At 34.8% G+C, this 26,068-nt stretch overlaps 1 protein-coding gene across 2 annotated transcripts in view; it reads left to right on the top strand.

Annotated features, from left to right (window-relative positions):
- The window catches only part of FSTL5 (follistatin like 5), a 317,506-nt gene that overhangs the window by 207,419 nt on the left and 84,019 nt on the right, over positions 1–26,068 (top strand). For both annotated transcript variants that reach the window (XM_063336243.1, XM_063336242.1), the window contains exon 7: positions 8,954–9,120. In XM_063336243.1, coding sequence (XP_063192313.1) covers positions 8,954–9,120 — 167 coding nt within the window. The remainder of the gene's footprint in view (positions 1–8,953; positions 9,121–26,068) is intronic.

The raw sequence follows: 26,068 nt of genomic DNA, 5'->3' as shown, positions 1-26,068 counted from the left end.
AAGCTTCTGGAATCCACAGTATCCTTTAGCACAGAGTTTTTTCAAATCAGTCACTTCAAGCATGAAAACTACTGTCCTTTGTTTTGAACCTGGCTTCCCACGTGCTTATTTTGATTGCTTTCCTGTCTTAGAAGAAACAATGAGTTGTCAATTCCTTCTTTCAGCTTTTCCATGACAGTCATGATTTTGTAGCCTTCTCTCAGAGCCCTTTGCATCATCTGTTTTGCAAAAGAAAAATCCAAGCTATGATCATTTTTCATATTTAAACTGCTCTATACCCTTATCATGCTTGTTTTTGCTCTGAGTTTCCATCTGCTTTGCAGGGGACCCAGAGCTGATTTTGATGTTCATGTGGACAAACCATGGGGCAAAAATATGGGGGGTTTCTTTGCTTTTAGTTCCTTTCCTAGGAATTCCGAATCTTTTATTTTAATTTTTCACTGCTAAAGAGGAGAGTTGATAAAACTACTTATTATCGCTCTGCTGTCTCTTTCCTGCCAAGTCAACTTACAGCCTATTGATCTGGATTCGAAGGATTGCTTTTGCTGTTGTATAATACTTTCTCCCCTATTGAATTTATCTACCATTTTATTATTCTGGTTGTCAGTCTCATAAAGCCCTTGAGCTACTTCTCACAGTCTGTGTTCATTCTTACTACTTCAAAGAACCATTAAAAATATGAACTTTGCTTTAATTTTAAACACTTTATTAGTGCATACATCTATAAACTTTTGTAAAATATAATCTTCTACATTTTATTGAGTTGTTTTATTTATTTCAGCTGATCTTTTTGATTTTTTTTTTTAAAGAAATTTGCTTATATGGTTATTTTTGGTTCTAACAAAATCAGAAGATGAAAGCTGTTTCAATAATAAAAGAATTTGATGCTAAATTCAGTAAAGCAAGAGGTCAGCTGAAATATTCTACTTTATCCTGACTTTTAAAATCTTAAGCATTCTTAATGTTTCTAGGTATTTGAATAAAGAATACTGCATTCCATGTTTGTAAGAAGAAATTGAAACCATAAATTTTTGCTTCACATTTGTCTTTCGGAGGAGCTTTAAGTTCTTCCATAAAGTAAATGTTTCCTACCACGATCTATCAATCACCCTCCATTAAATCTCATTGACCAGTATTATACATAAAGCGGCAGACAGGATTGTGTTTTCTTTTATGGTTTCTGTTAATTTTTTTTATGGAATTGATTTGTACAGGTCTTCCTAAAAACATGAGCTATTATAATATTATAATTGTCAAAGAAAAATGATTTTCAAGTCTCTTGTCAGCAAAGATGAAAGATGAATAAATGTTAATTATAATGGTAAGTCTGTTAAGAGCTTTTGGTTTTGAATAACAACCATATTGCTGTAATATTAAAGTGGAATCCTCTGCTATCCTGGCCATAAAGCTGGAAATAAGACCTCCTGAATTTTAATCTGGGCTCTGCAGCCAAAACATTAAGGAGTTGTGAAAAAGTTATTTATGCTTTTTTTTCTTCTGCGTGCTGTTAAATGGATTATGAGAACAGAAACAGAATCCTTTGCTGGCAATAAGACCCTAGAGAACAGCCCCTCACGAACCATGTTCTATTACTTCTCATACTGAAACATTCTACTAAATATGCGAATAATATGTTTAAAACAAATTAAAAGTGGAAGACAGCAGAAAATGACAAAATTAGTCATGCTAATGGTGATGTGTGCTCATTTTAAAATTGCTGTAAAAGAAGAGCAAAATGATACTGATGAAACAGCTTTTATTATGTCATTTTGAGGAAAGTGGGATCAATGCCGGGAGAGGAAAAGGCACATTGCCTACCTGCATTTCAGCTCTTTCAAGCCACCAAGCAATGCTATCCATTAAGTACAGAGCATACTGTAGTCCATGGACAAACGGCTTCTTTACTTGGTTTTAAAAGGTGATTGCTTTTAAATTAGGTTTGAAATAGGCAAACAAAATAAATACAGGCTTAATGTGGTCTTAATTTTAGATAGTGGATACCAGTCTGCATAAACTTCATTAGTTTAGACTCAAAACAGTGTTTTGTGGCTGCTATGAATAGGTACATACAACTTATATAAATAAATGAGAAGGTTCGAATTATACACTTGTTAATGGAATTAAATTAACCAAAACGCTCTACAGTTGCATAAGATCTTCCTCCTTTTAATAGATAATCAATTATAAAGTTATATACAAACATGAGTTTTAGGTTTCAAAAGCTTTTATTGAGACTGATATTGTGGCTTTCCTTTATTGGTCATAAGATACAGTAAGGAACCACTTAATCTGCAGAAATTTTATATGCTTCAGTGTTTTTCCTCCTAGTAGCCTGATTAGGTGTTCTAAGATCACAAATTAATTTTATGGTTGCCTACAGTCCCTACAGACTGTTTTGGACCGTCAGGGGAGTTGGAGATAAGATGTTTTTCATGTGTAGGGAGAGAACTGAAGTACCTTCACTACCTGTTCTTTAACTTCCTCAGAAAACTCATAAATCCAAGTGTAACAACCCTCTTAAAAACATGTTCAATTTTGACCATCAGAATGTTCCATGTTATGCGCATCAGACCATTGTACTTAGGATTAAGAAAACAGAAAGTTTGATCAAAGCACTGCCCTGCCCCTCCTGCTGTGCTTTAAAAATACAGTGATATCATTTTGTCTGTTAGCTTACAATAACATTGATATAGCTTAACTTAGACAAAGAATGACAACCCCAGATATATGACTCCTGAAAAAATAATGTTTAAACTAAGGTTTCATTATTGATTTTTCCCTATTGCTGTTGAGATATTTTTGTAAAATGTCAGCTTTGAAAACTCCTTTTCCCTGCCTTTCACAGTTTAATTACTAAATATTGGGCAAACTAAGAAAATTGAAGCACTTACACTTTATTCTAATTGATCGTTATTTGAAGTATTATAATATCTTCCTCAGAAATTTTTATGCTTAGCTGCTTTCACTTGTGATGGTCGATAAATTTTAAAAAATTTTCTAAGGTGAGCTGCCTGTGGAGTTAAAAGCTTTATAAATGAACACAATCACTGTGTATGTCTTCATGTATTTTAGGTAGTTACCTATTTAGGGAAAGCTTTTTGAATGCATTGTCTATGTCTTCCAAAAATTCCTGCCTATGGGAGATACGACAAAGATGGACAAATACTTTAAGCCTAAAACCAAACGCAACAATGATGTATGTAGCAGTGATGTATATCAATACAATGCAAAACAAAACATACCCCCCAAACCAGAAGACAACTGATAATTGTCCAGTTTCTTTGCTGATTTGATAGGATTGACGTTATTTGCATTTGGGTTCAGTTAGAGATGAAGATATTTTAGAAAGATATGAGAAAGACATATCAGAAAATATAAAGAAAAATATGATCTTAATTTTATCTAATTTTAACTGAAGGACAAACGGAAGTAAATCTGTAACATAGGTTCTAGATAACTAAAGCGAAGCAATGAGAAAAGCACTTGGTATGATGCCACATGAGAACCTGTTTAGTCAACTAAAACATTGGCAGGTAGTAGAGAAATCATAAAATGAATTAAGGAGCTGGCTGAAAGGGAGGTGATACGGGTTCAATGAAATGGGAAAACATCACTTTGAGAAAGAGTTATTAGTGAAGTTCTCCGGTGGCCACCTGGGAAGCAAATTGATGTAATGCTTTCACTAATATCCTTACCAAAAAAAAAAAGAAAAAAAAAAAGGTAAGAGAAGACCAAGATTTGGAAGTCATCATCAATACAGAGAAATGTTGGATTACTATAGTAGAGGAACTGAACAACCTTGAAGCCTAGCACAGTAAAAATGAGATGAAAAAAGTACAAGATCTTATACTTGGTTAATAGTAAGAAATTATACTTCAAGCTGAGAACTAACATACCGGAAAGAGCAAAGAAGAAGAAAGTTGTGAGGATTAGTCAATCACAAGGTGACTGTAAGGAGCGAGATGAGATCAATGTGAAAATGGCAATTGCTTTCTACAGATGTATTGACTGAAGTCTTTCAAGAAAAAACATATCAATTAGTTGATACGTTGCCGTTTTATTTCATGTGTTTTCAAGAAGAATGAATTCAATCTGGATCAGATACAGTGATAACTTCAGTAACGAAAAGCATGATGGGAGGAACCAGAAGAACTTGACTTGGTATCATTAAGCAGAACGACGGGTGGGAAGGTATGGAAGTTTGCAGATTGGCTGTAGCAGCCAGGAGATTTGTCAAACCCTTTCAACCGTCTAGCACGTGTTCCTCAACCCATGCAGGAGTATCTTATATTTAAACCATCAGGGTTCTTTTTTTTTAAATCTCGGATCTTTCTGAGCCCCTTCAGTAAGTGTGTTTTTGGTTGTTTGTTTGAGTTTTTTTGTTTGGTGGTTTTTTTTCCTCCTGGTCAGTATTAATGTTTTAAAATGTCTTTCCAGTAATTAACACTTACTCTGGTTTCACCACTTTTGTCCCCTTTTATAATCACCTTTTTTATGTTACATCCAACCAGATGTTTAGACATAGCTGTCTGTACCCTATTTTGTTGTCCACTTCTCCTAACTGTACCTCTAGCTTTTATTTAAATTAGTTTTTCCTTTTTTCTTTCCGCCTTTCTCCTCTTTGTCTGAAAGAACCTATCCAGTGACTTTTTGTAGTTAAGAACCAGGAATGTGTGTCAGACTGATATCGTATCTGGAGGAGTTACAGTTGTTCATATAGTACACCATAGAAGAGCATTCATGCTTCTGATAATGACAAGCTATAAAAGCTAAAGCCTACTGGCTACTTACATAAAGTACTACTGCTTTGTAACCAACAACATCCAAATTTATTTTTTCACTTAGTGTTGGTATTAGTAAACTGAATCCATTCCATTTCCGATTTTTTGAAACATTTGCTCTGCTTTTTCACTTAAAATTAAACAAACAAAATGTGTGAGACTTATCATTGCTTTACAAGGGCAGCATGGAGAGAAAGCTGAGTGCCATCCGAACAGGTGATATCTCCCAGTGCCACGGCATCAGTCTTTGCCAGAAAAAGTGTTTGTTCTCAGACCCAGGTTTATTTCTTTCAGGGAGGAAAGAGGAGGTGGTAAATGCATCATTTAGTTCCCAGGCCTATCTTTTCTGTTTCCAAAGGAATGTCGTGGAGCCTGGGCTCTGAGGGGTGCTGCCCCATGCACCTGGGAACGTTTTGCACACACCGCACCCTTCCCCCCCACACCAGCATTTGCCTCTTCCACCATGGCTACAGAGAGTTCACAAACGGGGATTTTCAGGGAGTTACTTGTCAAAGAGCTCTGCTCCAGGTACAGCCCTGTAGGCCTAGGGCTTTTTGGTTTGAGTGGTTCTTTTTTTTTTTTTCTTCACCAATAAGGAGAAAATATATGCAATAGTTTTATCTTTAGAGAATAAGAAAAGTTATAGTATAAATTATATATATATTTTTTCATTATTAAATAATCCTTTAAAGTACCCATAACTGTGTTATATATGAAGGGGTTTTTTACTTAAATATTGTTCAGTGTTTTGAGGGAAAGCAGTGAGCCCAGTGCATTTATCAGAGTGTTTGTTTTTTTAAACTTTTGAGAAATTTGTAATATCAGTGCATTGACCTGTTCCAGATAGGACAACTGTTCTTAATTTTACAAAATTCTGATCATGATTTTATGATCATTGTTTCATGACTTTCCTAAATTAGACAGTGACTTTTGTAAGCATAGATAATTACCCTTTATAAATGGAGTATCAGAATATTTATCTACCTTTTGAGAACTTTGCATAGCAAATTCCATAAAGGTGCAAAATATTAGTACTGTCAATTCTCTGCCAGAAGTTTTGAACCATTCAGTAGCCGTGTAGGTATGTCTCAGGAATTCTGCACATACTGGCCAGAAATACTGGCACTGAAGAACCATTTCCTATAACATAGGAGCTGAAATGCGTCAGATGGATGCAGTAAATTTTAAAAACTACAGTAAATAGTTAATATTAACTATTAATAATATTAAGTATTAAACTTAATTCATATATTTCCTTTTCCTTAGTGTAACAAATTGTGTCAGATAATGTGTCTAGTTAGAAAAAAAAAATGAGTCATTTGAGCATGTCTGGTGAGCAGTATCACTTGAGTTTTGAGTCATAGAACTTTCCTTCTGGAAAAGAAAAGGATCGGGCCTTTTTTTTGGTCTAAATACAAAATCAATATTTTTAATCATTCAAAAATGAACCATCGAGTTTAATTATAGAACAAGAAGGTTTTCTTTCCTGAAGATGTTAAAATGCCTTTCTGATGCTTGTATTTAAAGAAAAACCCCAACAATCTGTGTTAATTACAAAGTATTGCTTTTATGAGGCTAAAAAGGACCTGTAAAGGATATTAGTTTACTTATAGGTTGCTGCTTTGTTGTAATGGAAGGATTAATGGCTCTTTTATATGAAAGGAATTTGGTAATTAAAAGAGAATAGATACATGATGCCTTTTGTAGTTTACTTAAAAAAATGAAAGATAAAAAAGCCTAGAGATTTTTTGATGCTTCAGCAGTTGACTGGAAAAATTGCTATTTGGATGATCTTCAGCTCCTACGTAGCTCTTCTGTCTAATTTGACAAGATCCTTACAAATGTAGAATTTTAATAGGTTATATATAATTGGGCACACCACAAGTGAAAAGACAACTCTCAGCTGTTCAGCCTCTCCCATATGGGCAATTATACAAGACGGAAGAGGATACAATGTCATCAAATTAAAGTGTATCACTCATTCTCTTTTTATGTAAGTGATCAAATGAGTTGTGGGACATAGAAGTGAAGTGACCTCTTATTACTATTAGAGTTGTTTAGTACATCGAGTAGTGGAGAAAGTGTCAAGGTCTGGACTCCCATCACACATCTTGAAATTTTTAAAAGCAAACGTGAATAATGATGAACTTCTGGTTAACCTGGAAAATACATATTTTTGGTTTTTTTTCCGCTAGGACTGAAATGAACATGGATGCTGACATAATTTATTTTTTTCTTGTTGAATTTTGTTCAGTTGCTTTGGTTTTAGTTTGTGTTATGTTACAAATGTAGTTACTGAAGTTGTGCATTATTTTTCTTGCAATATGAAATACCAGAGGCGATGAAAAATAGGGGAAGATGTACTTTCCGTAGTGTTAACTTGAAAGGGTACTTCTCTCCTAGTATTAGTTGTACCTAATTTTTTTTCTTTTTGCATCAAGCAAGATTTGTTCCAAAATTGTATGACAAAGGCTTCCTTAAATTAAATATAAAAATACTTTTCCTTTAAAGGCTGTATAGTGTTTATTTGTCACCGTGTTCATTTATACTGAATTTAATTTCATTAAGATTTTGACTTTTTTTTGATTTTAAACTTATAAAATTTGTTTTGTTTTGTAATCACACATTTTCTTAGATATTTTAGATACCATGCCATAAACTGTCTTCATTCTCACAGGATATTAAGCGAGTTTGAATTTGCTGCACTGGTGTGAGTTTTAAAACTACTGGATGCTTTTCAAGAGCAATATTGAACTTTTCTCATGATTCAAACAATAACTATGACTGTGAAAAAGCAATGTTAAGTTCCTCAAATTTCTCATATTGATTGAATTTTCTCATACATATTTATCTGTGAAGAACATGTGTGTTTGCACGTATTCTTGATGGTTTTGATTCTAAATGTGTTAGCAATTTGGCGATCTTGAAGAAAAAACAAAGTAGACTTTAGTTTTTTTGTTGAAGCAAACTTCAACCCCAAACATCCACCTATGACACGCTTTTGAAACTGCCGCCTCTAAATGTACTGATTTACAGATATTTTACTTAGGGTACTTTAGGTAATACTAAATAAATTAAGGGTGGCTTGGCAAGCCTTGTGAAATAGTTTATCAGCACTAGCAATTTTTACTGTGTTGCATGGTAAATGCAAAAACCAGATGGCAAATATTTGTGGATTGAGATAATTCACAATATTTCAGGTGACACACTGCATTTACTTCAGGTTTGTCTTCAACTATTATACAGTATTGTACCCTGTACGTCTACCAGGTGCTATAGTCCATCCTGGTTGTTGTTTCTGTTCTTTGGTAGACAAAGCAGTTTCAGAATTGATGCTATAAAGCGCTCTGGGTTTTTAATTCTTTTTTCTTTTTCTCCTCTTCTTTTCTCTCTTTTTCTATATTTAGAGAGATTTATTCAAGTACAGAACTATTTATTATTCTGTCTCTGAATTTCTGCATTTCTTGTAAAAGGAATCATGTTTGACCAGAGAAATGTAGTAGAAATTATTTTAACACATTTAAAAAAATGACATTAACTAATGTGTTATGGTTAATGCATATTCTTCTGAGACTGAAATGGGAGAGAGTACTAATGTCAGTTTGATCTGGAAACCATTTTCACTAATATTAATGAAAAAGACCCATAAAAATTGTCTTGCCAGAAGAGAAATCTTATGCCTTAATTTTATATTCTGAATGCAAAATTCACTTTGTTGTCCATTTCAGTCTCAGTCCTGTATGTTTTGTGCTCTGAGCTCCGTTTGTATTTTTCTTTTCTGAAAATGAACTCATATGAATGACTCTTTTACCAGTGCTTCCATCTTAGTTCAGCTGGAGGTGCTGACGGCTGTTCTGCGTTGGCCTTAACTGTCAAATAACTTCTGGTGTCTGACTTCGGATACACTGTCATGTTTATTACAGTCTTACCTCTGGAATTCATTTTCATGTTAAATGCCTCTCTTCTTACAGGGTGATACTTGTCAGTCAGTTTAATTGAAATGTCATCATGACCTTTATTTGAAATACTCTGAACTTCCTATGGTTGTTGGAAGTTCTTTTTACTTTGATTCCAATTAAAATCCTTAAATTACCAGTGTACAAAAACTGCATGCTAATTAACCTTATGAAACTCCATGCTAATTAATCTTACAAACAATATATCTTTTGCAGAGGTAGTTCAGCTGAGTCTGCCTGAAGATCAAAAACTAAGTACCACTGCAGCAACTGTGGGACAAAGTGCTGTCTTAAGTTGTGCGATCCAGGGAACTCTGAGACCTCCCATCATCTGGAAGAGGAACAACGTCATTCTGAATAGCTTGGATTTGGAAGATATCAATGTAAGTAAGAGAAAGCTCTATTTATCAGTTTATTATCAAAACTTCTCATATAGAATAGAAAAGTGATACGTAACAAACTCCAATGCTCCTGATGTTTCAAAGAAAAGAAATGGAAATGAAATGAAACGCCTGCCAAACCCAGTCTATTTTTATTTTGCTATGTGTTCAAACCCTTGTTATTAAATATAGAGAAAACATGTTTCACAGGCTAATCATTTAAAAGAACAGATGTAACAATAAAAGCACATGAGGATAAAATTGCAGCCCAGAATACAGTCAGCATTATATGTTCAGGATTATACAGTCTTCAAACATCTAAAAGAAAAAAGAAATCTATGAAATGAATGTTCTAAGAAGTGCATAGTGACTTAGTACAAACGGATCGTAATAACAACCTTATCTTCTAATAATTCAATGAAAATGTATTTTTTCCAAAATAAGTATTTTACTAGAAAATTGGTAGTTTTGTCATTCCTCCAAATATTCAGCAGTGTTGTAGTTCTCAAAGAGTCATCAGTGAATATCAGTATAACTTAGAAATCATCTTTTAGGAAGGCAAATATTTTCCACCTAACTTTGCCATGACCTCAAAATACGGAGCAAGATAGAAAATGAGAAAAATAATGACATCATCTGACAAAACTCTAAAAATAAGTTTTCAGCTGTATTGTGTTTACCTGTGGACGTGCTTACTTTGCTTTGGCCCTTTTAAATTAACAAAGTTATAAAGGTGGCCAAGGCCTTACATAAGGAGTTGTGCTTGCTCTCTGACTCATGTGAGTCCATGATCACTGGAATTATTAAGTGTGTGGAATATTGCCACAATCAAGTATCTGGTTTGTTTATTTTTATTTCATTTTCTTATGAATGCTTTTATTTCTAAGGCGGCAATTGTATTTGTGCATCACCTTTGTTTTGTTTTCTTCGCTGTTTTTGCATTAGTTCTATTTGTAAGTTGAGCTTCTGTTGTAAAATAAGGGACAGTTTCAAAGCCCATCTTGCTTGAATGGTAGCTTTAAGAGAAACTTAGGATAAAACCAGCATCCTCTGAAAAGTTCTCAGTTAAATAATTGTTGCTTTTGTTAGTTTGGTGTTAATCATTTGACTGACATTCAAAAATGTCTCTCCCACGTTCACAAACTCCTTTCTGCAATATTTGTTAGCTTTCTGTAAATATTCATGATGCTTGTAAATAATCATTTTGAGTTCTTACTAATCTCTTCTCAGCATAATACATGGCATGAGCTGTAGATAGGAACAGCAACATGCATCTGGACATGGAGAAATAAAAGGGAAATGATGAATGGAAATAATGAAGCTAACGGCTCAAACTGAAAGGTTCAGTTGACTGTATTTGCAGATTTGAAAAGAGCAAGTGTTTTCACAGCCTGATACATACATTTTGAGTATGAAAATGAAAAAAAAAAACCAAACCAAAACAAATCCAAAACCTAAAGATAATGTGTGGGTGCAGGTGCCCATGTGCTGGCAGTAACGGGCTGCAGGGGTGGCCTCTGAGGGAGGAGACCAGAGGCTGCCCTGTGACAGATACAGCCAGTTCTGGTTGGTTCCAATGAACCCACCACAGGGCACAGCTGAGCCACCCAGCCACGCTCATGGCACCTCTGGGAAAACATTCATAAAAGGGCAGAATACACCAGAGAGAGAGAGAGGAGTAGAGAATAAAAAGAGCAAGAAACTGCAGAGGGAAGTCCAAGGCTGGAGGAGGTGCCCTACGGTGGAGTAACTACCAACGGCAGCCTGTGGGGAACCCATAGTGGAGTGGGTTTACCTTGAAGAACTTCAGCCCTTGGAGAGTCCTGGCTGGAGCAGGCAAAAAGGGTGAGGAGGAGGAGATGCAAAGTGAAACTGCTGAGTACTGACTGTACCCCTCCATCCTTCTGCACCACTTGGGTGGAGCATAAAGGAGTTGGGAGTGAAGGAGTGAAGTTGAGCCTGGAATAGGAGAGAAGGAAAACTGTTGTTTTAATAATGTATATTTTTTGTTTACCACGAGCCAAATTAGTAATTATTTGTTTCTTTTAATTGGCAATGAATTAAACTAAATTTCCCAAGTTTGAGTCTGTTTTGAGCGCCATGGTAATTAGTAAGCAATCTCCCCGTCTTTATCTCAGCACAGGAGCTTTCGCATTCCGGTTCCTCTTATTTTCTCCCCCTGTCCTCCTGTGTGGGGCGGAGGGAGAATGAGTAAGCAAGCAGCTGGGTGGGAGTTTGGCTATTAGCCAGGGCCAACCCAGCACACTTCTGAGGTACTTATTACAGCTGGAAGAGAGTCAAGTATGGAATTTTTAAAGACTCATGGGATTCCCAAATTGAAGTCAGATTGCAGCGGTGATCAGACATTCAAAGCAACATGAAAATTGCTACAATTGTCCAGATTTGGTTATATTTAATGGGAGAGGAGGAATGTGTGACTGTGTACTGTATTGACAACTCACAAACATAAAAAGAAAGGTCTGCAAAGTGTTACCTGAGTGCCAGGATGATGTCTCTGTGTGCATTTTGTGTACAGGTACAGTAAGAACTGTAAAGGGAGTGAAAGCTTTCAGTGACAGGAGCGCATAATTCTGATGCTGTTTGTTGATTTGTTAGCTTATGAAAAACATAAACAAACTGGAATGCTTGAAAGTCTTCTTAAGCAGAAAATGTTATAGCTTAATCCTTTAATATTAACAGTGTAGTTAGGATTGAAATACAGAAAAAGAACGACAGATCCAATATCCATAGAGTGAGGCACTAAAATTAATAGCACTCAAATATATATATGTGATATTAATCTAATATGTCTTTGTAGATAAACTAACAAAGGTTGGAAGAAAGAGTTAATGGAGTCTGGATACAAAAAAAAAAAGAATGGGCATAAAGACATTGAGTTAAGTTGGTCCTCAGGGTCTCTTAAATTTATTTTATGTATTTCGCTGTTTGCACTGACTTGATTCCCCTGTATTTATTTTTAGATCTTCACTTGGTTGGTTGTGTTTGGTTTTTTTCTTCCATATTTCTTTGGCCATTCCATATCTTTCTGAACCTTGTTCATCATATATTCCCTGTTTGGTTCTTACAGTTTCACATTTGCTTAAAGGTTGTTATGTAGCCATAATTTAGTATCCATTCAGGCAACATAATAAAAATAAAACCTTGGGGCGGAAAAAATAATTGGATAAAAAAGAGTGGTGTTTTATATTTCACTATGTAAAATGGATTTAGTACTTAAATATTAACTTCAAAGGAACAAATGCAGAACAAAACATAGTGTGTTCCGTTTCTGTTGCAACTTAACCACCAAAGAATGTGTTGCACTTATTCAGGCGATTTTAAACATTCAAAACCCCTAAGTCCTTGTATAATTTAAGATGTCCCCAGAGGCAATGTATTCTAGACTTTACTATGGCTATATTATACACTACAATCATGTTTGCCTAACTCTGGGAATTATTAATTTACTTGGTTGTACAAGAACCACATCCATGCCTCTCAAGACTAAATAACGCTGTGTAAATAGTAGTACACTTTCTGAAAAAAAATGACAAACACTGACCTGGGAAGACAGATAAATATTTTTTTCATCAAAATGCGTCAGAGATCATCATAACTGAAGTCAGCACATACTTAAGAAACCGATCAGACTAAGCAATAGGGACATTGTGATTTTGTAAATCATAGCAAGAGCTCATACTTAGAAATTAAGTTTGCAGTATGTGGTTCTCAATATGAGTTAAGCTCGTTGGTTCAGAGGAACAAACGCAGAACTATATAATGTCCTAGTGTTTTGCCAAATGGAAAAATACAACAAGAAGCAGCAAAAGAGTCCAAGTCTAAACTCAAATTATGGCTGTTGAATTTCTATTATGTTGAAAAATAGTCTCCTCTACTGAAAGTATACAGGAGATATGTTTAAGGTTGCCAAGTATGGAGTGGCTAGGAACCAATCTTAAATAACAAATAGTGTTATATACGCTAGGACATTTTAAAGAAAAGTTAAGAAATACTGTTTGACTTTCAAGATATGATAATGAAAATTGTATTTAAGTAGTGCATTTAAAAAATGATAAAATAACTTACAGAATGCTATCAAGCGTGTGGTCAGATATTAATGTTGTTACTGATAATATCCAGTTGGTAATTTTAGAAGTCCTTAGTACTCCTCAGCTCTTCTTAGATACTTATGATTACTATTTGTGGAAGTAATACATCTTGCTACTGATCTTTCTCTTATTGAAACTGATGGGAGTCAGGGATAATCAGCATCCATCTGAATGAAACCATGAGAACTTGTATGCCTCTGCAAATTTTACTTAACTTAAATTGTAATATAATTGTGCTATGACTCACTACGGTATTAATATCGCAGGACATTTTGCTGATATTTTAGTATACATCTAGAAATGCTTTTTATCCTGCTGTTATCCCGCATCTTAAATTTCTTAACTGTCTTTTTTACCTCTTTGAGTATATTTTATCTAACCTATTATTCATCATAGAAAATAATTCTCACTTATGGAAAATTTAAAAATACCAGATTTTTTTTTCCCTAATGCAATACGTATTGCTTCTTTTTTTCATGTTAGTTCATTGAATTTTTTAACAGTTTCTATATCTCATTTTACTTTATTCTTTTTCTGACCTTTTCCTTTGGTTTCTTCGGCTTCTTCCCTATGCCTATCAGCAGTCTCACTTTTCTTACAAGATGTCTGCCCTTTGTTCTTATATTTATAGAAGATTTCCGTAGGTGACTTGTCCACATGTAAAGTTTAACATCTGCTAACATACTTAAATTAATAACTTTTAAAGAGAGAGTAGTTCAACTTGTACTTTTGATAAAAGCTTATGATATCTTTCTTTAGGCTACCTTCATGGAAAGCATGTAATATTTCCATTTGGGGGTTTTTGAAGTTATGTATATATTATCTTTCTCTCAAAACTTACCATTTAGTCATCTTGTTAAAATTAATTTACGGATGACAGCTTTCACTTTTTTGGTACCATTCAACAGTCTGCATTGTCTTGTTGATATATTCCACCCCCCCACACACGCCCACCAAAAAACACAACCCCAAAACACCGTAATGGAGATGCCATTAAAAGCTAACGTCCTCTGAAAGAACATTCTTCCTTCCATTCTGGAGAGTTCTGCTCAGCAATTGATGACAGAAATGTTTTCAGATTGTTCAAAATGCTAAGCATATTTCTTAGAAAGCACTCCTGATATCTGCCCCCTTCTTTTCCTTCCAACTTCTCATCCTTTTTCCCCACTTTCTTTATTCTTACAAAAATTCTCAGGAGGGTGTTACAAATTATCCCCTTTCACGTGGTCTTCTCACATGGGATATTATGGACCTACATACAAAGTTCTCTTTATGCATGGTTAAATTGTTCTTAGTACAAAACAGTTATGACTTTAAGGAAATAGTCATAAATGCCCTGTCTGCCAAGAATTCATTTTTTTGTATTTATGACAGAATGCCAGGTGAGCCAGAAATGTCAGGGAAATATGCCTCAATCTTTTTTTTTCGGCTCCCCAAAGACAACAACTTTTAGAAGTAAAAAAATCTAAAAAAAATTATTAGGATATAAACTAGAGGACTTAAAAGTTCTTAAAAGTGAGGATTAATAGGCAAAACAGAATAGAAATTCAAAACTCATATAAACGGAATTTTTTTCTGTCTCCAGTATCCTAAAAGGGGGAATGCTTGCTTCCAGGGTTGGCTTCAGTCAACTCTGTGGCTTTCTGAATTGCTGCAGCAAGCTCTGGATGGTCTTGCTTCGTTCCTCAGGAGTGTTTCATCCTCCCTGAAGCTTTGCTGTTGCCTCTCTGATCTTGCGGAGTCTTTGCTGTGACTCTCTCACCCCCATGTGAAGGAAAGCGTAGGGGCTCTGTGACATGAAGGGAATGCAAGAATTTCCTTCCCTTCAGAGATGATGCTCCTAACCTCTTCCTTTTTGGAAGACTATAACTCACAGTCCAAGAATGAACAAATCAAACTGATCAGTCATAGTACCGTAGTCAAAAAGCTACCAATCTTGTGCAATACAAAAACTGGTTCCTCACCGGCTTGTTTTGAACTTTCCTTAGTAAATAATAGTGAAATTGTAATGCAGCAATTGCAGTGTCATATCTTCTATGTGGTCCAGCAGTATTTTGTGTGTGTTACAATCAGGATATATGAAGTTCACTTTGACAGCCTAGTTGCAGGTTTTCCTTGTTACATTATGTTTATGAAATATCTTAAACCCATCTGTTACATCTCATAGCTTTTCTACTGAATTTTTCAATGAAGTGGTTGGGTTTGATTAACAATGACTCATGAAAGTCAGCAGGTTTCTATTTTTATCTGTATTGAATTGCCCTTTATCTGTTACATGGTCTTTCTTTTAAGAAGGCTGCATTATTACCTTTTGTCTTCTATTTAACGGGTCAAATACCAGGTGTTTTTCTCTATCCTGTATTAAAAGTGAAGTGAAAATAGTTGTCAAAGATGCCAATCAGCTTTACCAAATCTCTAATGCTTTTTTATTCACTTACAGATATGCCAAAAGTATTTAGTCTTGACCACCAGTGCAATCATCTCATTCAGTTCTCTTCCATCCTTTACTTTTCTCTTCCCTTTTTTGGAATCTGATTTTGAGTCCTAATTCATTCACTAACAGTGGGATAAATCACAGAAAAGGGAAACTTTGGATACATGTAAGACTTGCAAGATTTGGCATGTTTTATTTGTTTTGAATATTGAAGCTACTTGTTTCAGTAATGGCAATATGAATGCTGCTTTAGACTGTACATCGTGTTTTCAGACACATTGAAACCAGGTACCAGTGTTGATCTGTAATCTTCTGGGTTAACGAAGTACAGTGAAAAAGATTGTGATAAGGTTTTGTTCATAAGTACTGATTCCTGTTAAAATAATCTGGACATGCAAGTTCTATAACTCAAAGTCATAATACCACTGAACTTTATGATGTGGCTCATTATGTACGTATTTTTATGGCTGGGACTATTTTAACTTTGAGCCAGCTGATGAGTCTCTTTTTATGAAGAAACATTAAGACCCTCATGGGCTTTCTCTTCTCTTACGCTAGATTAGTCTGCTTCATTTTATCTTCATTAGAAATGAAAGTGTTGATTTCAGAGGTGAACAGAATCATGTTCTGTGATCCATAATCTAGTCTCGTGCTCTCGGCAGTGTAACCGAGATCATGATCTGGTCCTTTTCCTATCGGAGAGCGAGCAGGGCAAAGTAGTTTCTTCTTGCAGAGCTGAACCCCTTGTGTTGCAGTACTCATAATTCCGCATTCTAGAACTATTTCTGCTAGTCATATCCAAAATAACAGAGTCTGTTAGTATCTTCCTGTTTGTTTTTCAGAAGTTAAAAATTAAAGGCCCCGGGACAGTGAAAGGTGGTAATATAACACGTACATCTGTTAACCCTTGCCCTGAAGGAACCCTGGAAAATAACCCCAGACAAGCCAAGTTAAACTACCTGGAAGGCAGCACTATGCATTTTTGACATCTACAAACAGAAACTGTTAGTAAAATAAAAGGGACATTATGGATTTATGAATCGATTGGTTCTTTCAAACCAATTTCTTAATATAGCACTTTGAACATATCTTCAGAAGAGTAGCTGAAATGACAGTTCTGTACTCCTAGCTGTTTAAGAGGGTCCTCTGTGATGAATGCCAAAGGTGTTCAAGACATTGTTGTCCTTGTTCTCATAGACATATCTTCCTGTAGGTTGCAGCTGATTCTGTCTAGTTTCATTGGGGTTCCAGAATACATCAGTAACATTTTTTTTTTTTTAAATTTAAAAATTTCTAAAAGTAAACCTAGACTATAAAGACAGCAAATAAAAACTGACAGTTTTCGTCATCGTTATTTTTTGGTATTTTACAATATAGTTATATCCATCCCTACCTGTTCTATTTTTAAGTTTTCTACGGTAAATACGAATTAGCAGGTTCTGTAGAAACATGGAAATGTTTTAAGGAAGGTACAGAGCTAGCAATTTAATTTATATTAATGCTTTCCTTTCAGCAAGCTGTATTTTAAATACATCTTGGTTTTTCCACCCTATTATTCATTCAGACATTGTTTATTGTTGTCCTATTGCTCTAGTAATCTTTACTCCTTTTTCCACAGACACTAGAACTTCTATCACATGTACCTTTCTTTTCAGTCTTGCCCATCTTCCCTGTTTTTTAAAATTAGCCGAAAGCTATTTGGTCTATTGTGTTACAACCCGAGTTCAGAATTTTTTTAAGCATCTTTTTTCACAATCACGCCATCTTTCTCCCCCAGCCCTTTCATTTTAGTTCAAATTAACTGTTTTCTCTATTCTTTTCTATATATGTATATATAGAGATGCAAGTTATGTCTGCACCCTATATTGCAGATACTAGCAAATTCAACTTGTGCTATTAATTTCTGATTGGTTCATGAAAAAATTGCAGTTTGATATTTATGTACCGTTATAGACTTACTTTTCTCTTTTTTTTTTCTTTTTTTCTGCAGTATACATTCCCTCAGCTGGGTGAAAACCAGCATAATTTCTGAATGCTTTTACTAGTTACATATTTATGTTTCCAACTTGTCCAGGTCTTTTTCCAGTACTTTTGCTATGCTACTATACCTAATGCTTTCCACAGCTTTGATAAGAATTGTGTGAAAGAGTTTTGTAGGATGCAAAAAGAATACTAAGCTTTTTGGGTTATTATTTTAGAAAAGAAGTCTCAAAAGAGTAACCTGTACCAGGCGACAACTACCAGGAAAGGTCAGTCCTTCTTAAAAGCATGAGAAAAATGCTTTGTTAATAATGGCCTCCTGTGGCTTACAGCCCTGACTTTCAAATCATCACTAAAGTACATTAAATAGGAGGGCCACATCACCAGTAACAAAAGTGCTTTGATATCCAAGAGTCTGTTTCACTAAACAGAGAGGCACAATTGCTTAAACACCAAAAAAAGAAACCCTTTCTGCCCCTCCCTCCCAAGCATCCCAGGAGGAAGAATTAATGTAGGTAGGACATAATTAGCTGTTAGGAATTTGACTCAACTGGCATTTGTAATATTTAAAAAAAATAATAACTATTTAAACAAAAAAACACTTGAGAAGTCTTCCAAGGTATTGATTCAGTACTGACTCAAAAACAAAATTGCCCACCCACCTGTAAAACCACCAGTACTGCTAGTTGCAAAAGTGACGTGAAGTTAATCGCTTACCCAGATCAAGCCTGCTTGATTTGTGAGCTCTTACAGGTTTACAACAGAAGATGGTAAGCCTGCTGCACTTCTGAAATGATGACATTTAAGATTTCTCGGAATCAAACTTCTCAGTGATCGGTCTACTCATAGTCCCAGTAATACATATCCATTCATATCTAAATTTTATTGATGATCTACTTTAGTACAGACCAATTTCTCTTTCATCACCCAAAGTTCTGTTCCATATGTAAACATTATTACCTTCCTGTGTATTCTTCTTTTCCTTGTCATTTTTATACTGCTTTTATATATCCATCTTGATAATCTAGAGCTCCTTTTTCAAAAGCTTACATTCAGAACTTTTTCCTATTTGGTTATAAGTAACCTTTGTCTCCATTGCCAAAGTGCTTTCATTTTTCTTTTAAAGAGGGGAGATAAAATAAACTAAAAGTTTTCCTGAAGTGAAGTATGAAGTGTGAAGTATGGTAATGCCTTTATCTGTCAGTACTTTTAATGGTTCCTGTAGTTTTGCTTGATTTTCTTAAGGGTTTCTATTTCTGGTTCACACCTATATAGCTGAAATGATGAATTTTAACTGTAGTATATTTTACAGGGTTTTAATAATTTTTATTTGTTTACATTCACCACAACTAATATTGTGACAAATTTACATGTCCTGATCACGAAAACCTTGGAACATTGGAAACATTTACTCAGTAAAGCAATGGTGCTCTTTCTCTGTCCATTGTTTGGTCGTTCTTCAGTTCTGAGCTGAAGAAAAAGTCTTGTGGATGGTCATCTCTGCAGTCTCCGGGCTATTTTCAGCTGGGTTCCTTTTGCCTTTTGTTGTGTTTGCTGCTCTGTCTTCTCCTGACTCTCATTTTTGGCAGTGCTTTACAGGTAAAAAGATTGATACAACCATATATCTTTACACAGTCCTTGGGACATGTCTACAGTAATGACATATTTTGATGGTTACTTGCCTGAGTTGGACTTCTTATATCTGGAGTCGAAGGCTTCCATTTTCCCTTTTCTACACTCCAAAATGTTCTGCCAAGCCATGATGGAAAATCAACTTTTCAGTCTTTCTTGTTCTTCACAGGATTACTTTGTTCTTTGGAGCTCTCTCTGGGCTCCATCTAGTCTGATAAAGAATGTTGGAGACGTATTCTTCAAAGTGGGTGGGAATTACAAAAATAAGGATGTGTCAGTGGTGTTCAGCTAATTCTCATGTATGCCTGGCTGTTGTAGCACTTAAAACTCCAACCAGAAGTAAGGAAGTTGAAACAGTGTTCCTAAATAATACCTAGTTTGTTTTGGTATAAAAATTTATCCTGCCCTAGAGTAAGAAAAACTCAGGCAAATTTACAGAGGATCACTGAATCTGCATTCTTTATTACACTTTTGCAGGTAAAATGAGATAGAAGTAACTGGATTTTTGAGTTACCCAAAAATACTTACCAAATATGTTCTTGTTTTGCTGATGATTAACATTTTTCTTGTAGAACTTTCTGAGGAAAATATCTTAATTGTTTCCAATGTTAAATGTTTTTATATGATATTTAATTGAATACTCGAAGGGAATAAAACAAAATTGATTTTTTATTAACCTAAAATAAAATTCCGAGTATCGTAGTAAAAGAAAACATTCTTTTCCACTATCATCTGAAGTAGGTTATCTTATCTGGTTTAAAATCAGATTTGGGTGTCCATTTATTCCTAAGAATTTTGATAACAGCCATAGTTACACATTTCATTTCAGATTGTCCTGTTACTTAATTGGGATGAGACTATATCTTCCTTTGTAGAGTATGTGCTCCTTTTGGGCAAAAGTCTGTCTTTGCAGACCTGTTTATCTTAATAAAAAATAAAATGGAATTGCTATACTCTGGCACAGTAAAATATCAGTGCCGTACTACTTTTGTCTATGAGATGTTTTAAATTTTGTGCAGCAATTTGGCAAATGTTAGGAATTCTGTGAAGTTCCTGTTGTTATCACTTACAGTTAATGAAAGACGATTGAAATCCTGTTTTGCCTTCAAGTTTTTGATATGATATACATTAGTTTTAACATCAGACAAGAAATTCGTTCATGGAAAAGGCTTAGAAGTTTAAGCTGTAAGTGTTAAAAAATTAACATTATAAATTACAGTAAAAGGAAGGCAGGGAAAAAAAGCCGCCTTTTCTCCCATCCTTCTGTATTAAAGATCTTATTTCTGACATCAATTCTATGATCAGTTAGCAACTGTTGATGATAAGGTTATAATTAAAGTAAAATACAATGAAACCAAGGGTTAGCTAGGGGGATAAGCAACAGAAAAAGAACTTCTGTGCTTTTCAGTCTTCCAAAGTAAGATTGTACTGTGTATAAGAAAAAAAGTATGATTGTATTTCAGTAATATAGTTACATATGGTGACAGTAGCATAGAAGCTTTTCAATGAATAGTGCTGTCCCATTGTTTGGTATGAAAGCATAGAAAAAAGGCGAAAAAAGAAGATATAGTATATATCGCTTCATGGTTCATAAAGGACTTGTACTTCTAATGAATTTTTAGGTCCATTACAGAAAGAAGTAGTTAAAAAACCAAAAATTAAGTACTGGGGACAAAAAATGGTGCGCTAAGAAGTAAAATTAATTTGGTAGATGTTATAGAAACTTAAAGTCTGTTAGCTAAGAGCTAGTAATTGTTGCAACAAAAGAGGATTCTTATTTTGATTGGTACAACAGTAGTAAAATTGAAGCAGAGTACGTCTCACAGAAGAGAGAACCTGTTAGTCTCAATTCAAAGAGAGTACAAGAGTATGGTCATGACTCAGTGTGGTACTCTGATTTGCATATAAATCTTTTATGTAGGTGTTTTGTTTCACTGGCATTCAGGTCTTACTTTCAGCTGTGCAATTGAAAGTATTTGTGTTTGGTATTTTATTTTTTCAAACTGTTAAAATGCATGGGAAACAGGTGTACCTCAAATAGGACTTTGCTTCAAAATAATACACCGTTTACTAAGGATTTTGCAAGTAGCAGGATATATTGGATAAAAAGTCCTGTGTTTAATAGAAACAAAGTTGCTAAATATCAGCAACATCTCTTTACTTTGTTAATAAGAGCCAGAAAATATTAAGGACCACTATTCACAATCCCTTTAGGAAATGGGGAATTTACATCCTCATTTCTGTGACTTGAAGACAGACTACATCTAACAGAAGGATGTATACCAGAAAAAAGAAACACAAATAGCTTACTGGTCAAAATGTGTAGAAAAGATGGGATTTTGTTAGTTCAGCATTACACTATTATATTTGTGTATGAGCAACCATCAAAGTATATGATACCTGTAGGCTTATTAACTTTCTTCCTAACATCTTGGCCTCATTGGCAGAAGAACAGAAGTCATACTTGGTAGAGCTCTGGAAAACATGTTTGTCAGTACTACCACATGGTGAAACTTTTTTTTTTTTTTTTTTACAGAGAACTTTCTGAACACTGTAATTTGTCTTGTTTTGCACCAGGGTGTTCTTGCAATAGCTTGCAGTTTACCTGATCAGAAACCATGACCAGTGGATACAAAGCGTATCAATAAAAAGTGTCATCACAGTTCATTTATGTAGAGATGGGAAAAGAAAGAAAAAGAAAAGAATTGTTCCCACATAAATAGTTTCAGTGGTTACAGTGAAAGCCTTGCGGTAGCTGCCAATGACGCTGAAGTGTCTTTTCTTTCATTGACATCAAGGAATTGATCTTACCTAGTAAAGCTTTCCTGTGATAAAAGATTAGGCTGATGACCATGTAATATTGTATTAGTGGTTTGAACAAAGGCAGCGTGTGTGTCGTGCTTGCAGATAGCTAAGATTGGTATTAAATGTAGGTTGTCTCAGCTTTCAATTTTTTTATTAGTCTTTGATTGTTGTACTCCAGCTCATACTAAGTGTTTAGTTCAGATAGAATGTGATTTGCTGTCTGCTTAAAAGGCTCTAAGAAATATTTTTGAGTATTGAGTGCGTCAATCTGGGCTAGACCCTTGTTAAGGGAAGCTCTCAATATTTTCATTTTCTAAGTGAAGAGCAAAAGATGGCAGTGGATAGACGTCACTCACTTTGTTCGGTGTATTCAGGTATGTATTTTTAAAAAAATCTTTTGTGTAGGAATTCCATTCAAAATCTTTCTAAGCGTATATGTGCCCGCTTCTTATATAATATACTTGATAATGAACTGACACAAAGGTTACTGTTTTAATAATCCAGCTCATGTGTGTGACTGGCCACGTTTTCTCTTTACTGTAGTCTGGAGATCATACATGAATGCTGCATATAAAATGGCAGGTCATTTTAAAACTATTCAAATTACAATATGATTGTGGTTTTTGTTTGGTGTTTTTTCCCCTTGTACACCAAGAACAAACTAAAGTGAATCATTCTGATATTCAAAATTAGATTTGAAAGTACTAGGTTTATTTTTTCTCCCCCCCCCCCCCCCCCCCCCGCCCCGATATTTCCTCTTCAGCCACCACATAGTAGAAGATTCCATACCAATCTGTATCTTTTCTTTGTTTTAGGTAGTTTTGTCTGCAATATATTTGAAAGCTATACATGTTTGACAGGGTATTTTATTGCCTGTTCATTTATCACATGTACGCAGGATAGTTTGTAGTAAAATCTATCCCACAGAGCTTGTGCAGACTGCATAAAGCTTAAAGGCAGTCTTACCTGCCTGTCTGTCTCACTCTTGGGTAGTTCAGAAATATATGGGATGTACTAGATAAAAATTGGCTGAAAATTTTAGTATTATGAACGTTTAAACAGTTATTTTTCTGTTGTTTATAGCGTCTTTTGAATTTGTAAAGAAACCTCCTGAGAAATTTGCTTCTGTAAAATAAAATAAGTGAGTTCTATTACTTTTAAGATGAGCACAGTTCAGGAATCAAAGATATGGATTATGGACAACATAAGACAAGGGGTTTGCACTCATGAAACTAAACCTGAAACACAGTATTTTATGCAATAGAAAGATCAAAAACTCTAATAAACTGTATAAATTTAAAACAAAAGTGTGTGTAAGCTAAGTGACTGAAAATAAAGTCAATCTTATCCCAGTGTGATTATGAAGAGTTGATGGGTTTAGAGTTGGGAAAATTTAGGAAGTATTCAATGATTTCTTAATGCTCTTTCTACAAATAAAATGTGTTTAAAGAAAGGAAGTAGAAATGGGGATGCTCTTGCTCATTCCACAAATCTGACCCTAAACTGAGTCACCTTAAAGCATGAATTGTGTCAGTACTTCTGTTCTTTGGGGCCACCTGGCACTTTTAGGTATCACTGTGGCATGTGATCTGATACAAAGAAACTGCATGTTGCAAAGCTAGTTTCTTTTTGCAGATCTGGCTTAGAGTGTAATAATAAATACATCTACAATTAAAGCTGATTTAAAAAGAAATAAAAACAGTTTGGAGGAATTGTAATAAACTGTGGTAATTGGATAATTATTATAAATTCATGTCACTGGTTATGATGTTAAATTGAAAAATATATGAGAAATGAATGTCAAATAGCTTTATCTGATTGAATCTGATTATATAACAATTTGTTTTGTTAAAAAGGAGTAGAAGTTAAATGGTATATGAGTCATTCTGAAGATCTCTGTGTGTAACATGAACCAATAAAAAACACAGCTGTATCAGAGCCTGCTGAAATTTCCATTTTAAATAAGTTGTATCTACTCAGTTGGAGATCTGGAATGTCTAAATAAATTAGCAGTCCTTATTGCAGATTCATAGCAAGATAGCATAAAGTTACAGAGTTTTTTGGAAGTAAAAGATTAATGTTGTTTTATGGCTTGCCTCAAGAGCTCTAGTGCTTTGGGACAGCTGTCACTTGTGTCTGGTCCATCTCTCCCATATACAAGATCCAAATTCTCTTTACATCACTAAATAGTTATTCTCACTGCTGATCTAGCAATGAAGGGCGTTATGGCACATTTCTGTGTGGTCCCTCTGCAGGTTCTTAGGACACTTGTAACATTATTAGGTTTCAAAATAGCAAAACCAATTTTTAATCTGACATAGTTTGAAAAGCACAAAGCTGCTGCATGTTTTCCATGGAATAATAGATGTTACCATTTTTTAGATGTTACTATTTCCTCATGAAGCAAAACTGCAGTCATTACTGTATCCAAGAGAATAAAGGAAAAATCATGCATGTCTACTTATTTAAGTAGGTACAGTGTTATTTTATTCATTTATAGTTAGAGAAATATTTTTTTCTAGGATTTGCTAAATGCAGACAAGTCCTGTTCTAGTGGTCAGGGCTCATGCATTACAGTTTTATTTTAGGAAGAGATAATAGGGGGTGATCTCTGCATTGACCATTTGTAAGACAAGCTGAGGAAGATATGCTTGAAGACTTCCTCAAAATCTGAGATTTACTTGGATGTTCTGAATTACTTCACTGGATGATCTTGTTTTTCCCCATTGGCAGTAGGGTGATGCTAGCGAGGCTACCTTGCTGTGCTGAAAAATACCTTTGTAAAAATTACTCCTCCCCCCCCCACCCCCAGTCCCCCCAGTCTCAAGAATCAGAGGGACCAATGAAATAATTACAATGTCAAATCGTAGCGAGGAAGTTTGTTTCCATGGTCAGCAGAGAGGGGCAGACGCTATCTCAAAGCAATGAGCAAAACCAGATCCACCGACCTGGGCCGTGAAAGGATTTTGCTACCTTTAACTTTCTCAACTGACTGTAAAAGAAGCTAAGGAAGATTAATTTCCCTTGACTAAAGTTAGCCTGCATTAATAACCATGAACTGTTGTCTTGTGTTACATTCATGATTTGTTCCTATTGCAGCTGTAAAATATGAGATTGAGAGAACACATGCAGAATTTGTGCCTAGGAAATTTAGAGTTTTTTGTTCCTCTTGAACCAGAAGGAAAACTTTAAAAGTCTTGGATTTGTGCCAAATGCAATTATTCTCAGATTTCTTTATAGAATTTAATTTCTTCCTGACATGCAATAGCAAACCACAGAGTTGCATTACTCTGTCAACATGGACAGAGAAACTGACTGCTCGGAAAGCAGGAGTTGTAAAATTTACACTAGCATGAAAAGCCTGACCTGAATTTATCTGGCAAACACAGCATACATCAATAACTATTTTTAAAAATGTTTCCTGTTAACCTTCAAAAGGTTATCTACTCTCTGTGTCCTTGTAATACAGTAAGTTACAGATACTGAAAAATAAATACATAAAATATGAACAAGAATGCAACATTAGTATTACTAGTACTTCCATGAGTTGACTGAAATCAAATGCAGGACATGTGGAGGGATGTATAGGAAAAGGGGATTATGTAAACTGTCTGTGTTTTACAAGCAAACAACTGTTTTTTTAAAAATATCTAGATGGCTGCAATTATTAATGCAGCTTTTCCATAGCAGACCAATGCAAAATTTTAATTCTTTAGTGCAAATTGTTTTCCTGATCAGTTCAGAGACAGAGGATTTATTTTTTTTCCCCTTTTCCCATAAGAAAAATAAATTTTTCCCTTTAAAAAGGAGGAGGGGGACATCCCCACCAAAATTGTGTTGTCATTATCCCAGAGCTAGTCGTTTACATTATTGTCAGTAAAAAAGATACCAACCAATGTAATTTTTCTCTTTGTTTTAGGTTTGTCAAACACTGCAAATAGAAATTCATGTTTCATATGTAATCAAAAAGCTATTAATTAAAAATATTCAG

The sequence above is a fragment of the Chroicocephalus ridibundus genome, chromosome 5 (assembly GCF_963924245.1).
Source record: "Chroicocephalus ridibundus chromosome 5, bChrRid1.1, whole genome shotgun sequence".
Lineage (NCBI taxonomy): Eukaryota > Metazoa > Chordata > Aves > Charadriiformes > Laridae > Chroicocephalus > Chroicocephalus ridibundus.
The sequence above is the reverse complement of the archived record's forward strand: the minus strand, read 5'-3'. Positions and strand labels throughout refer to the sequence as shown.